Source organism: Phalaenopsis equestris, unplaced genomic scaffold, assembly GCF_001263595.1.
Source record: "Phalaenopsis equestris unplaced genomic scaffold, ASM126359v1 Scaffold000107, whole genome shotgun sequence".
Lineage (NCBI taxonomy): Eukaryota > Viridiplantae > Streptophyta > Magnoliopsida > Asparagales > Orchidaceae > Phalaenopsis > Phalaenopsis equestris.
In genome coordinates, this window is record NW_018164549.1 from 4151519 (window position 1) to 4166332 (window position 14814).

General features: G+C 32.7%; 1 protein-coding gene across 1 annotated transcript in view; it reads right to left on the reverse strand.

Annotated features, from left to right (window-relative positions):
- LOC110020678 (vacuole membrane protein KMS1) overlaps positions 1-14573 on the reverse strand; it is a 34410-nt gene extending 19837 nt beyond the window's left edge. The window contains exons 1-4 of the mRNA XM_020718861.1: positions 14297-14573; positions 5598-5803; positions 5233-5311; positions 3935-4240 (exon numbers count right to left, since the gene is read on the reverse strand). Of these exons, the coding sequence (XP_020574520.1) occupies positions 3935-4240; positions 5233-5311; positions 5598-5803; positions 14297-14360 (655 nt within the window). The 5' untranslated portion in view covers positions 14361-14573. The remainder of the gene's footprint in view (positions 1-3934; positions 4241-5232; positions 5312-5597; positions 5804-14296) is intronic.
- Positions 14574-14814: the final 241 nt, after the last annotated feature.

A 14814-nucleotide genomic window follows, 5' to 3' on the forward strand; every position in this document is an offset into this window, starting at 1 on the left:
TAAGTCAATTCATGAACTGTCCTACTGAGGAACATATGGGAGCTGTCAACCGTATCTTAAGATACTTAAAGATGACACCTGGGAAAGGATTATTATTCAAAAGGAATGATAGTCAAAAGGTAGAAGTCTTTACTGATGCTGACTGGGCAGGAGATATATCCACCCGACGATCAACCTCTGGGTATTGCTCGTATGTATGCGGCAATCTAGTGACATGGAGAAGTAAAAAGCAATCGGTGGTATCTCGGAGTAGCGCAGAAGCAGAATATAGAGCACTGGCACTTGGTATCTGTGAAGGAACGTGGATCAAAAGATTTCTCAAAGAACTTGGAATTATGGGAGAAAATTCTATCAACATGTTCTGTGACAATCAAGCTGCAATAAGTATCGCAAAGAATCCTGTTCATCATGACCGAACGAAACACATTGAGATTGATCGGAACTTCATTTCAGAGAAGGTGGACAATGGAATCATTGAATTGGTCTATACTCCTTCTAGAGACCAAACCGCAGACATTCTCACCAAGGCTCTCCCTAAGTCCAGTTTTGATGAGCTAACCAACAAGTTGGGCATGTACAATCTGTACAACCCATCTTGAGGGGGAGTGTGGAATTACGCTCATTATTATTTACTTTAATTCTATTTAGTACTTGTTATATTTAGTCATAGTATAAAAAGAGTAATTCTTAATTATAGGTATTTATGTTTATTCCATAATTATAGGAATTACTTAATTATAGGAAGATTTCTTTCCTCGTTTTATCTCTTGTACACACTTATTTATAGGTGAATTATCTATGTATTCATTGAGAAGAAAGTTATTCAAAATTCACAGAAAACAATATCAATTTATCCCCACAGCAGGTAAACATCTATCCCAATTCCTATCCCACATAAACCTCTGAACAGTAAGTCATAATTTCTCCCCACAGCAGGTAAACATATATCAACTTCTCCCCACAACAGGTAAACAACATCAATATAAAAAAACAAACCAATTCAACAGAACAATAAAGTACCTGTAGAACCCAAGTTCCGAAGTATCTTCTGAGGACCTCGAAGAACTAACGCTAGAATAGGAAGCTGACCCTGGCGCTACCGCAGTTCCAGAATCCACCATCCGCAGGTAGTGGCAGAGGATGCCCAAATGTGAAGGCACTCTCCGAATCCCCGCAGCAGTTACTCGAGACGGCCTCTCTAGCTTGCTTACCCAAAAGAACCCCATCGAAGCTGTTAGCCTTCCCCTTCCTGGCCTCCCGCCGATACTTGGGAGTCAACGAGCACTCCACTTTCCCCCTCCCCCTCCTCCTCCTCCCCCGAATCACGTCGGTTACTCAATTTCGAGGGCAAGGGCGAGAAGGGAATGGCGAGGGCGAGGGAGAGACGGGAAGTGCGAAGGCGAGAGAGAGACGGGAAGGGCACCACAAGAAATATAACCCTAAACGCTAGAAGCATAAGCGGAACGGAGCTCCAGGCCAGATTGCAGAATTATTAAGGAATTAGCGATATTAAAACGGAGCGGTAAGAAAACGTACCAGGCGAACGCACTATTCAAACGAAACGGCGGCGTTTTCAAAACGCCACCGCACCCTATAAGCTGCCCCAAACGGACCCTTACTCAAGCCTATGGGGTCAAGTAACATGAGACATTCGCACTAGTTGCCAAATTGGACATTATCAGAGTTCCCGTTTCAGTAAAAATTATGAAGGAATGAGGCTGCATCAACTTTATATAATAATATATTCATGAATGGGGATTTGGAAGAAGAAATGTACATGAAGATACCACTATGACTTGAGAATAATTCCAATAAATACCTAGTACACAAACTCAAGAAGTCCCTTTATGGACATAAATCCAAGGGTGTGATTTGAGCGGTTTGCTAAAACTATGAGCTCTAATAGATATTCTTAAGATCAAGTTGATCATACTCTATTCATAAAAGACACTCGGAGAGGTAAGATTGATACATTGATAGTACATGGGAATGATATGATTCTTACTGGTGATAAAAGAAATATTCTTAGGATTGAAGAAGTACTTGCTATTGAGTTTGAAATCAATGACCTAGGAACTAATAGATATATTTTAGGTATATAAATAGTAAGTTCCTAGAAAGGCATTGGTATATCACATAGAAAGTACATCCTAGACTTACTAAAGGAGAGAGAGATGATTGGATACAAACCTGCTCATACTCTAATAAAGCCCAACAAGAAGTCTAATAGGCAAGAAGAAATTATACATTTGGATAAGAAAATATATCAAAAATTGGTTAAAAAACTCATCTAGCTATCACATATTAATTCATATATAACATACTCTGTCAGTATTGTGAGCAAGCACATGAATAACCCAAATAAAGAGCATTTGAAGATGGTGTACCAGATTCTAAGGATTCTCATGAAGAACCCGTTATGGATTAATATTTGAAAAAACAAGAAACATAATGGTAAAAAACAACACCGTGCTAGTCGGACTAGAAAACTCACTGGCATAAAATCCACAACAGGTTATTTCTCCCATGAATGGAGAAGTATAGTTACATAGAGAAGTAAGAAGCAAGCCACTATTTCTAAAATCAGTGTAGAATTAGAGTATAAGGCACTCGTCTTAAGAATTTGTTTAAGGAATATGGATTTAAAAATTATTAAGGGAATTGGGGTGTATCTCAATAGGCCTATAGAAATGTTTTGAGACATTCACACAGCCAACAGTATTGTCAAGTATCTTATGCATCGTGACAGGACCAAACATATTGAACTTGATAAGCACTTTATTTTTTAGAAGGTTTAATGGTGGAATTTACAGCTAAGATGCATCCCACCACACCAACAAGTTGCTGGTGTCATTATTGAGACTCTTCCTTTAAGCACCTTCTCAAAGTTCAATATCATGTTTGGTCTCTACAACATCGACCCAACTTGAGGGGGAGTGAAAATTTAGGAAGGTGTGCCAGTCAGCCACCTCAAAGATAGTGGAGGATTTGATTAGGGAAAAATTTGGAAACCGTTGATTAGTTTATTTATTTCGTATTTATGTTATTTTATATTTATTTTAGAATTATTTCCTTTCCTAATTTAAATTAGATATATTTAGTAAGTTAGTAAATTAGGAAATACAGGTTTCCCTATATATATGTACCTTATGTGTGGATAATGAAAGGGAATTTTTTTCCTCCTAAAGTATGTTTTCTTCACCATCAATCTTAATCTACATCATAGCAAATAGTAGGGCATCCAACTTCATAAGGTCACCTTAATTAAAGGCATAGACAGCGAGAAAAGAGTCATCAATTTCATGCATGGGTATCTAAATCAACTGATTTTTTTAGTATGTAAATAATGAAAATTAGAATCATCTAAATGAATCAGATTATTTCTAATATTAAAAATTTAAGTAGTACTTTTAGTGATGGGAATAACAAGAAATTTTTTTTTCTAATAAGTTCGATAAAAAATTACTTAGAATATAAATCAACAGTTTCATTCCTGAACTTACATTTGATGCTTATCACATTTAGAAGTAATAATATGGAGAATGAGTTTTCCGAATATAAAAGGATAGTGTGAGTAATCATTAAAAAATCAAGTCTATGCATTCAAATAAATTACATGGGTATTTTAAAATTGGGGCATCTACAAGCAGAGCACAGAATTCTTATATATTTACATATCTAACACCAAAACATTCATATTTACTTGCATGCCACTCAAATCTTTAACATCACATCAAAAATAACACTTTCACTATTTTTTTAAAAGTAAAATACACATTTTCATGCATAGGTTTATGATACCAAGGTGTTATAAGTGTAGATATCATAATTTGGGTGTTAGATATTTAAATAGATGAGAATCATGTTGTATGTATGCAAATTTTCCTTTAAAATATGTAGGTCGAGCAGTTCCAAAATGAAAGAATAAAGGCACCTGCTCTTGAGATAAAATACGGAGGAAGCTCCCCAAGGGCTGTTCCAAAGCCCCAAAGAACGGCCTCTAGCTGAACTTGAGGGAGTATGCTGCTGATTGGAACCCGAACCAATGAACCATGTAATGACGAAAACATGGGAGGACCATAGATTGAGCAATCATTTTCAAGCCATGAAGGCTTTTTATTGAATTGTATGGTATCATATGGAGCGGATTTAAAATCAACTCGTCCACATTTCATGGCTTTTATGGTGAAAAAAGCGATATGAGGTCCCAAATACAGAACAAATGTGTGCAAGCCAGACCCTATCATAGCACAGAAAAAGGAGAAGATGGTCAGCACTCTGGAAATTTGAGCAACAAAGAACATGTATAATTTTTTAAGTTAAACTAGTGAATGCTCAAGTTGAGTTAACCGAGATCTACAAGCAGAAGTTAACAGTGCAAAAACTATCTTTCAGACCATAAAAGCCTTAATAGAATCTAAGTCAATCTAGTTAATCAACATTCAAGAAGAGAACCAAAAAAAAAACCAACAAGACAACTTTTGGAGTCGCACTTCTTGTATTTGTATGAGTGCTGGCGGGCATAAGACAGATTCCAATTAAAATAAGAACATCAGATCTCACATATTTAATGAAAACCATGTGACACTAATAAGACAAATAATTGGATAAGTTTAAAAGTTGACAGAAAGAAAAACCATACATCGACTATGAAGGTGAAACTTGCAAGCCGTAATTCTTCCCTTTTACCAAAAAAATGGTACTCTGATTGCTTCTACCCCATCTTCTTTTGCAATCGAACTTGAAGAAGAATAGAAATGCAAGTTTCTGAGGGTAATAAACTCATACATAAGACAAGCCATCTACCTGCTACAATCACTTACCCTCATTCTCGAGTTTTGCCCATTGGGCGACTTACTAGAAATATTAAATAGCAAAGCTCAAGGTCATGAAGTTGCAATATTTTTCCTTCACTCATATATCAATAAGTTACAGATCCTTGTGGTAACTTAAACAGATATCAAGTTGTGTTTATGCTTCGCAACCTCACAAGCCATCTCTTAATTAAGTCGAGAATACGAGTCATGTCTCAACCAGCTAAACAAAATAAGTAGTCTTATAATTCTCAGAACAAGTTGCCAAAAAAGTGTTAATGTAAGCTACATAATGAACTGGGGGGTATAATAAAAATTAAACGAGGATCAGCATTTTGATATTCCAAAACAAAAATAATAATAATAATAACCACAAAATCATTGAATGCTAAAGCTGAAGCTATCAGTGTAAACTTACCAAGTCCAATCGATGAAGCCACCCCAAGTGCAACCCACCACAATGCATAGCTGAAATAATTAAGGAATTCCTGAACATGCTGCACCAGAAATGCCAGATTTAGTGGCGTTAATAACAAATAAACAAAGCTGCTGAAAGATGAGTTAGCTTGAAATAGCCATTAAAAATTTGCTATAATTTCAAATACCACCTTTGTAATCACAGCAGTTTCCATAAATTATATGCTTGAAACAAAAATAAATTTCAGCTAAACAAAACCGCAGCACAATGAGCACCCAAAAACGTGATCAAATGAAAGAAACCAAAACATGAAAAATCAAAAATAAAACCACTAAAGTAGTGAATCCACTCAAAAAAGATGATACCTCATGTGAGCCATCAACAGCAATAAGAAATCCAAAAGCCCCTAGAAATACACTGAACAATACAACCAAGCCACCTTTCCGGAAGAGGTATAGAAGCAATTGCTTTAGATATGCGACAAGGGCAAAAGAAAAAAACAGTAGTGTCTTAAATGGCTGTGTAGTCAGCGTCAAATTCTGAGCTTCCATTTGGTATTTTAGACGAAGCTCTGCAAAACCACGCATGTTCAGTGGAAGAAAAAGGAAAACTGACAAACAGAACAACTTATATTCATTTTTGTTGGAAAATTCATCATGCAAACAAAGTAATCACAATTTTATTAGCCATAAAATAATATAAGAACACATGAATATTGATCACTAGAAAACTGCTCAAAACAATAAAATATTAATGATATCATTGATGATGAACGGGATGCTTCTTCACTTCTATTTCTAGTTTGTGACTTGTGGTCTTCTATAGAGAATTAAGGGTAATTTAGGTACAATGACCTGCAGCTCCCTTCAATCTCCACCCATGACTTGCATGCTCTTATTGTTCTGCTCGGACCTTGTTCTACATAGGTTTTGTAGATCATGTGATTTCGTTAACTAATTTTTTCATCTGCAGCTTTGAATTTACATGGATCTCTCGAATACAGGATATGGTTACCAATTCTATCTTTGTAATTGTACCTTGAGAGAAACTTATCGATACTGCTATTTAAAAGGTGGCATGTAATTTTACAAATATATGATTCTAAATTTTAATTTTGAAAAATAATCTCAATTATTCATTATCTACGTTACTTTAAAAAGTATATGGAATTCTCATGATTTTAAGGAAAAAAGATTGTGTTGAGATATCCTAATGCAATATCTTAAAAGCCCATATATTTGCGATGATATTAATGGCATTCAAAATATCAACATATCCAAGGGCTTTGAAGTCCATCCTGACACATCTTTTGTTAGGATATTCTTATATAATTTTTGTTGAATTTTAAGAGTTAAAATCAAAAGCAACTAGTGGTTTTTATAAATGTATTATAAGTAGATCATGTATTTATGAAGTATATAAAAGATTCGAGAGAAAACCAAGAGTTCAACCCAATTTTGAATGGTGACAATTATATAACTTTGTCTTAACTCTACAAGTAGAATTGAAAATACCTAAAAATCTATATGAAGCTTATATACGCCATGAGATCATTTTGGAATGATAAGCCAAACCTATTTGAGCATAAAAACTCTGACTAATAATTTTAACTTCCTTGTTTAGCTTTCTATATGGCTCTATTTCATTTATATTCTATCATAATTTACTTGCAATCTTCTTATTTTTCAATTACTTAAGAGGCAAAAGAAAATACTTCTAACTTTGAATATTTACTTTATTTCAACTTGTTTAATTTTGGAAGTTATTTCTTTTCCTATCATACCTTTGTTTGCGAGTTTTGGTTCATAATTATTCTTTTAACTTGAATGCAAGCAAATATGTTTTAATTAAAGACAATCACTTTGCCGATAAATTCCTTCATGGATCAAGGTCATTTTCTTCTAGTGGTATGGCTTGTTTTCCTCTAATTCTTTAAATCCATGAATTTGCCGATTCTTCCTTTTTATACTGCTCTGACAAAATCTACATGTTTAATTTATGAATTAAATACAAGGCATGGAGTTTTACTAGAGATTTACTTTGATTAAAAAAACTAGTTGTGGAAAAATATGAAACTAATAAATTGATGTAGTAGATGTCTTGTTTAAAATTGCGCAATCCGGGGTGCACCTTAAAGCCTACCTCAGCGCAATTATGAAGAAAAATGCTTTCGGACGTATACCTCGAGCAGCTCGGGCAAGTCATATGCCTCAATTGGTTGAGGTGCGCCTGTGCACCTCTCGCGCTTAGGATTTTCTCCTCCAACATTAGACAGTTTGAATATGAATCGAAAACACACTCTCATGTGCAAGAACTCCCCTCTCCTTAGTCAAGCTTCCAAGCATCATCGCCAGTTGTACCGCACCGCCTGCATTGTTGCCGCTGCTTCCATCGCTAGCATTTCCACCGTTGTTGCCATTTCCACTACAATGATCGCCTGGCTCTTTTGTTATAAGCCTGTTGCTCCTGTTATAGCTACCATAGTTTGTTGCTCTTACTACCACCACCACCGTTAGTAGCTTTTGTTGCTACCACCATCACCTGCAACTCCAACTTATGCTTATATATTATGTTCTTATTTAGATTTATGAATGTTTTATGTTGATTGAACAATAAGTGATAGAAGCCTACTATGTTTAACTCATCTTATATCTTACTTCGATATTTTATATTACTTTCATTTCATGTTTTATGTTAGTTTGATGACTTAACCAGTTGATGTTTACACTATATTTTTATTTGTGCAAGTTATAATATGATATTTTACAACTTACGTAGTTTCTTAATTTATATAAAACAATTTGCCACTTTTTATCATGCTAGAATGTTAATATATTTCTTTAATATATAATATATCATTTTTACCCCTTTATTTTGACTTAATTTCAAACAATGAAACTACACCTTAAACTGCATCAAGGCTTATGCCTCGCCTCACGAAAGAAAAACACCTCAATAACCAATTACGCAATTTTAAACATTGAGTAGATGGTTCTCTCAGAGTATTTCAATAATATTTATAAAATTTGTAGCATGTCTGATAACTAACTTTAAAGGCGATAACATCTCCTATTCAACATCCTTTTTACTTTAATTCAATTCTTAAGTGATATCATTTTTTCTTATAGGTTTAATTAATATTCTATTTTGATTACATATTATTTCCCCCATAACTTTGAGAGGGTTGAATGTGATTCTTCCAAATGTTGTATTACTAAAAAAATGTGAATGAGGGAAGTTATTTCCTTGTATTGCGGAGGCCTGGACTGTTATTTTGTACTTTCTTTACTTTGTTTGATTTTAGTACTTTAATTTTAACTATTAACCTGCCTATGTAATTGAATATTATCAATATAATGCAAATTGATAATTTTGCTGTGGTGCTATTTTGCAATCAAACATATGATTCTTTTATGATCTTATATTTCAATACAAGATTTATATCATATAGTTGTCAAATTGTCATTTGCGTTTGGTGAATAGTTGTCTAAATTATAAGTTTGTGACAAGGAATTTGACCTTGTGTGCATAACTTTGTGCACTTCCTCTTTAGTTTGCATTAGTAAATTCTAAACTTTAGCACGCCCTACATCGAGTTTGATATCAAATGTTAACGTTGTGTCATAATGTCCACTATAAAGCATGAAAAGTTGATAACTAGGTCAATTAATAAAACAATAAAATAACACAATTAAATAAAACTAATTAAGCCATGCTTTAGGCAAATTCAACATTATTACTTTGAGATCCGAAATTATAATCCAAGAATTGATAAGAGAAATAACCTGAGAAAACCTACAAACTAGATCAATAGCTTAAAAGATTCTTTTAAAGTTATGATGTTTGATTCATAAAGAACTGAATTGCTATGTAAAATTAATTGAACATGCTAAATAATACTAGCAAAGAGTTGCTAAAACATAACATTAAAGAAAAATATTTATCCTTTAGTAAATATCAGGACTCAATGCATGATCAACTTGAGATATTTAAACAAGATGACTATATTGTGTTTAAATATTATATAGCATTTAAAGATCATATAGCTAAGTAGTATTTGCCTCTAGATTACTGCGTTAATTATTTCATTAATGGTCTTAACCAACAAATTAAAAAAACAATTAAATTAAAATTCATAAAAAAATAAAAACTACAAGAGGCTTAATATAGAAGTTTGGTGTTGAGGAATATTACTATAGTTTTATTAGGACTATATAATTATGATTAACACTTCCAAGGAAATACTATTACCAACTAAACTAGAGCTAACCAAACTAATAACGACCCAAAAAAAAATTTCATCTTAAATCTAATCTGAATCTTGTGGTTTAGATGCATAAGAATATTTATATGTACAATATGATTTTTTTTTAATCTAAATCAATAGTTACATTAGAACATGTTCAAAAATCTGAACCTAAATTTGAACAAAAGTTATAATTTAACTTTGAGCCAAAATTAAAGACAAAATGACACATGAAAATTAACATTTAATGGCGATTGAATATATGTCTGAATATAAAATTGAGCAAATTATACTTCTTGAGGTTAGAGATTGATGAAACAATTGAAGAAACCAATAATTCACTTCGAATAAAACATCTATTAAACATAACGCAATATAAATCAATCAATTATATAAATTTTATTTTTTGTTGCTGATTTCTTAATTTAAAATTTCATAAAAGAATCCTATTTGAGCAAATAAACTTGCAACAACATACTCATGATAACCACCTTCGACAAAATAAAAAATTCAAATATGTTTGATTAAAACCAAAAGTGCAAGATTCATAATGATTAATTCTCAAGGAACTTGACTAAGTCTTATTTGAAAAGATTGTTTGTCCATATAGATATATCATAGTTGTTTAATTCAACCATTATCAAAATAAAAATTTGAGAAACTTAATACATTAATTTTAGTTTTTCTTCCTCGTCGTTTTGTTAATAAGTTATAATGTACTCATTAGCATTCATTAGAAAGCATATAAAAATTTTATCATTTTTTTTTTTTGAATTACATCATTAGGATCATTCATTTGTCATTTACATGGTTGCATGAACAAGATGTCTTACCGTCATTGCCAAGAAAGAAAATTTAACTTTTAGAAGTTCTAAGAGATCAACTTATCCCTTAAGAAAAGGTAGGATGGGAGCCACAAGATGAGAAAGAGCAACCATAATGCCAAAATTGACGCATCTCCAACTCTTCGGTCAATTCCATATAAAATGTACATTGGTATTGAGTTTGATGAAAATTATAAAGCTAAAGCATCATTCCAAAAATCAAATTTGAGGCATATCAATCTAGGCTACAGTCTGGAAAAGTACGAGAGATTAAAATTTAAACAATTAAAGTTTCAATCTAATGATTATGTGGGAAGTGACAAAATAAGAAACTATCTTCCACAAATGTATTTGTCATTATGGAAAATTTGAGCTTACTGATGATGTGAATTGAAGATAGATATAATTCAAATTAGATGATAAGATGAAGGTTTGTCTAAATTTTGAAAGAATACAACAATATTCCTTAATAAATTAACTACTAGAAAATATAGATCATAAAATGTCATACAAACTCGGATGAATACTCACAAAGTTTGAAGAATTAAAAGTTCGGTTTAATCTATATCCAATTTGATTTTATATAATGAAACAAACACCAATTTTTTGGATTCTACTCCCTTTCAATCTCTCCTCCTGAATTCAAATTCATATCATCATCTACACAATTCTCAAATTCCTCGTGTTATGTATATCAGAAGTGTCTTTTGAGGTAGCAAAACAAACTTGTACATGATGATTCACTAATTTCTTCAGAGAATACAAAAGTTAAAGTCAAATCTATATGGTAAACATTATTTGAGCAGTTTGTTGCATCGAGTTTCTTTTAAGTTGAGGACATTGATATAAAACTCTACGTTGGCTACCTCCATTGTAAATTAAAGACTTGCGACCATCGATTAAAGATTTTGGATAATGTAGGTATCATAACTTGCTACTCCCTCTAATCTCCCCCATGGCTTGCATGCACCTACCGTTTATTCCTTGACTTTGGTGGCCCACGTAGTTTCCTTATATAGAATTTTCATTTACGGCTTGCATTCCCTACATATTTCTCAAAAATGAGATAAAATTATCATTACTATTTTTTATTAAGTTGAGGCGGCTTGTGATCAAAAGATTGTTTAAGAAAATTGAAAATTACTTTCATTACTATTCTAATGTGATTATATATTATTTTCCTCTTTGCTTGAAATTCTTGTTAGGTATGAATCATTCTAGCTTTGTACAATTGAAACTATAGGTTTTCGGGAGAAGTGATCTCATACCAACAGAATGAACAATTTTTATTTGGTGGCTTCATTCCTTTGTTCTATTTTAAATCACTAATTTTAATTTTTTTATTGTACGTTTTTTAGAAGATAATAACTTATCTACATATTATATATTAAAGGGGGTACAATGCCAATTATAGAGAGACATAGAAAAGGGCAAACATAAGAGATAATGGACGGTACTCATGAGTTTTTTTTTTTCATTAGACAGGTATAAATTTGGTAATTTGTGTGGATTTTTTTGTATTTCTATTTTAAATTAAAGTGGCAAATATTGTCTAGAAAAGTTTGCGTCAGAAAATTTGATCTTCTATGCATGTTTATATGCACTTCATCTAGATATACGTTAGCTAGCCAAAAAGAAGTCATGTATTTTCATTTTTCATGTGTGTGTGTGTGTGTGTGTGGTGGGGGGGCGGGCGGGGGGCACAAGTGGACCACAAGATTTAATAACTTAATACATGTTGAAGTTCCACTCCTTTAGTTTGATTTAAGAAACTTCAACCTTAGTATTCCAAACCAAAAGCTTTGAAAAAAATTAAAAAGAAAATATCATTGCAGAAACTTCAAATCTATAAATCTATGAGGCAACTTTAAAGCCAAAAAAACGAAAATGTTAATTTTGATGGGCCTAACTCCTGGTCGCATCTTAATTTATAAGTTCCCCACTTCCTCAATATGAAATACTAGTGCTTGAATAGGATTAAAAGGTACCTCACGTAATTTTCTTTTTAGAAGTTAGCATGTAAATACCTCATTTTATAATTAAAATACAAAAAGAGAAAATGAAGTATTCTTCATTGCTTACAAAGGACTTAAAGTTGTCCTTTCAAAATAATTGGGAAAGGTATTGCTAGAATATATATGCTAGTATGAAAAATGCTACGAAGAATGAAAATTGACACAATAAACAATACAAACTAGCCATAAATCTTATAATAAAATGATGTGGGATGTCCTAGAGCCAAAGTTAAAATAGTGATATGTAAATCTAAGGGGAGATGCAATGGATCAAGCGCAAAAAATCTATTTCATAATCAACAAAATTTTATTTCAGAGAAAAATTTATCCCTTTTGTTTTTTTTTTTTCCAAAAAAAATCAAAAACATCAAATAGTCGCCCCAAACAATATTTTAATGGTTACCAATTAGAAATTTGATCGAGAAATTCAAAATCAATGAAAATCTTGTGACAATTAGAAATGAAAAAATTAAAATTTTAAAAATAGAAGTTCAATGTGAACTTTTTGGCATATTCAATCAGCATTCAATCACAAAAATGAATTAAAATAACAAGAGAAAATGCTATTCAAAATATGAACTTTTTGGCATGCTTCATATACACAAAACCTAGTCTCAAATCTTAAAAATAAAAGTTCAATGTGGAGATCCAAGTTTCATTTTTTTTTTCCTTAAAGTAAAAAAGAAAAAAGCAGTGAATTACTCCGTTGCTGCACCTTCTTCTATCTGTCTACAAAAGCCAGCTAATGCTTTGTTGATTTAAGAATTTCAAAAAATAAATAAGCATGCCCATCAGCCCTATCCCAATAGATGTGCCTGATTTGGCTCAAATTTCAAGCATTTGACTTGCTCTTAACCATTGTAACTGTGTATACTATTTCATGCAGCGCCATCCTGATAATTGAAAAAACATTATTTTTTAGGATGTTCAAAATAGACATGTTACTATAAGTATGCTCCACGAATTTGTCCGAAATTTTGAAAAAGAGCTTGAAAACTACACAAAATCGATTTCAATATGTGCTGCATTACATATAACCCCAAAAATACTGATTTGCTAATGCTAGAAAATATCAAATTGATGATAGAGAATACAACAAACGGAAAAAAAAAAACATAACAAAAGATCTTTATCTACCAGTCCAGTAGATAACACGGTTGATCACAAAAGCTAGGGTTCCCAACATAGAGTTGGGAAAACACTGCACTTATGAACTTCTTATGCAATAGTTGAAATATTTAGAGTGGATACCATCTTTATATAAAATTTTAAAAAAGAGTGGGAGAGTTTGGGAAAATAATTCCTCTCTGGAGCTGACTAAGTAAACAGCAAGAATGAATTAAAACATAAAATGACAATTTTAAATGCCTTGCTCAAATTTATCCTAAATTTTATGACAAATCAAGGGGAATACATGCACTTTTGTGCTATATGACTAAGAAAAGGATCTCTAGTTCCTTGCCATCAATTTCATCTCTCAGTACTTCTTTCATGACTACTTCAAACATCCTACTTTAAAGTACCCTTCTATAATTTTAGTAACTATCTGCAACCCCAATCTTCCTTCCCCTCTTCCTTTAGCACTAAAACCTGAGGGCATACATAGCGCAAAAAATATATAGAACAAAAATCCCAATTTTGGACCCGTAGTCCAACAGGAAAGCTGATTTCTTCCATCTTCTCTAAAATGAAATTACAATATACCCTAACCCATAGCATTAACAACAGCAGTTTAAAACCTTCCACAAACATCTAATCGCTATAGTTCATTATTATCATCTTATCCTAAAGAACATTCAAACTGCAGCCTGCCATAGAATTTTTCCACTGCATAACATAAAACATAGATCAATCCATGGAGAGCACCAATCCATACTCAGATTCAAATGCCCTCCTAGCGTATTACCAAAGTAGCACGCCAAATCTTATATGTACATAAAAGTCTGAAAAAAAATGACATCGAGAAAAAGATCCGCTACCTATGATTGAGGCATCGACATCATCGGCCGAAGAAGATGACGCAGCATCCATCGAAGAGCTCATCTCCCGAAATGAGTAAGAGATGTCAAAACCTAGGGCTTCTCTAGACCGATTAGAAAATAAGGCCACCGGATCTAAAGACAAGACCCAGTAATGGGATGAATTGAAACTCTGAGCTAGAAACAACACCAGGATTTCTAGGGTTTCCGTATCGGAGTGCTGCTAATCCAGCGCGAAGGAATCCATTGCTTCAAAGAAAAATTGCAATGGCATCAGAGAATTTTATACTTCTCCGTTTACGCGCACGTTAAAAAGAACGGGTACCGAAAAGGAAGATTTGCATCCATACCACTTCATTTCTAACATTTACATGTCGTCCACCTAAACTTTAGTTTTTACATACATAATAAAAACTAAAATGGCCATAGTTTTGTTATGCGATAGGAAAGCTTTAGATGGTAGAAGTGTAAAAAGTAAAATTTGGTTTGATTCAGGGCTCTAAACGAGTAGAGATTAT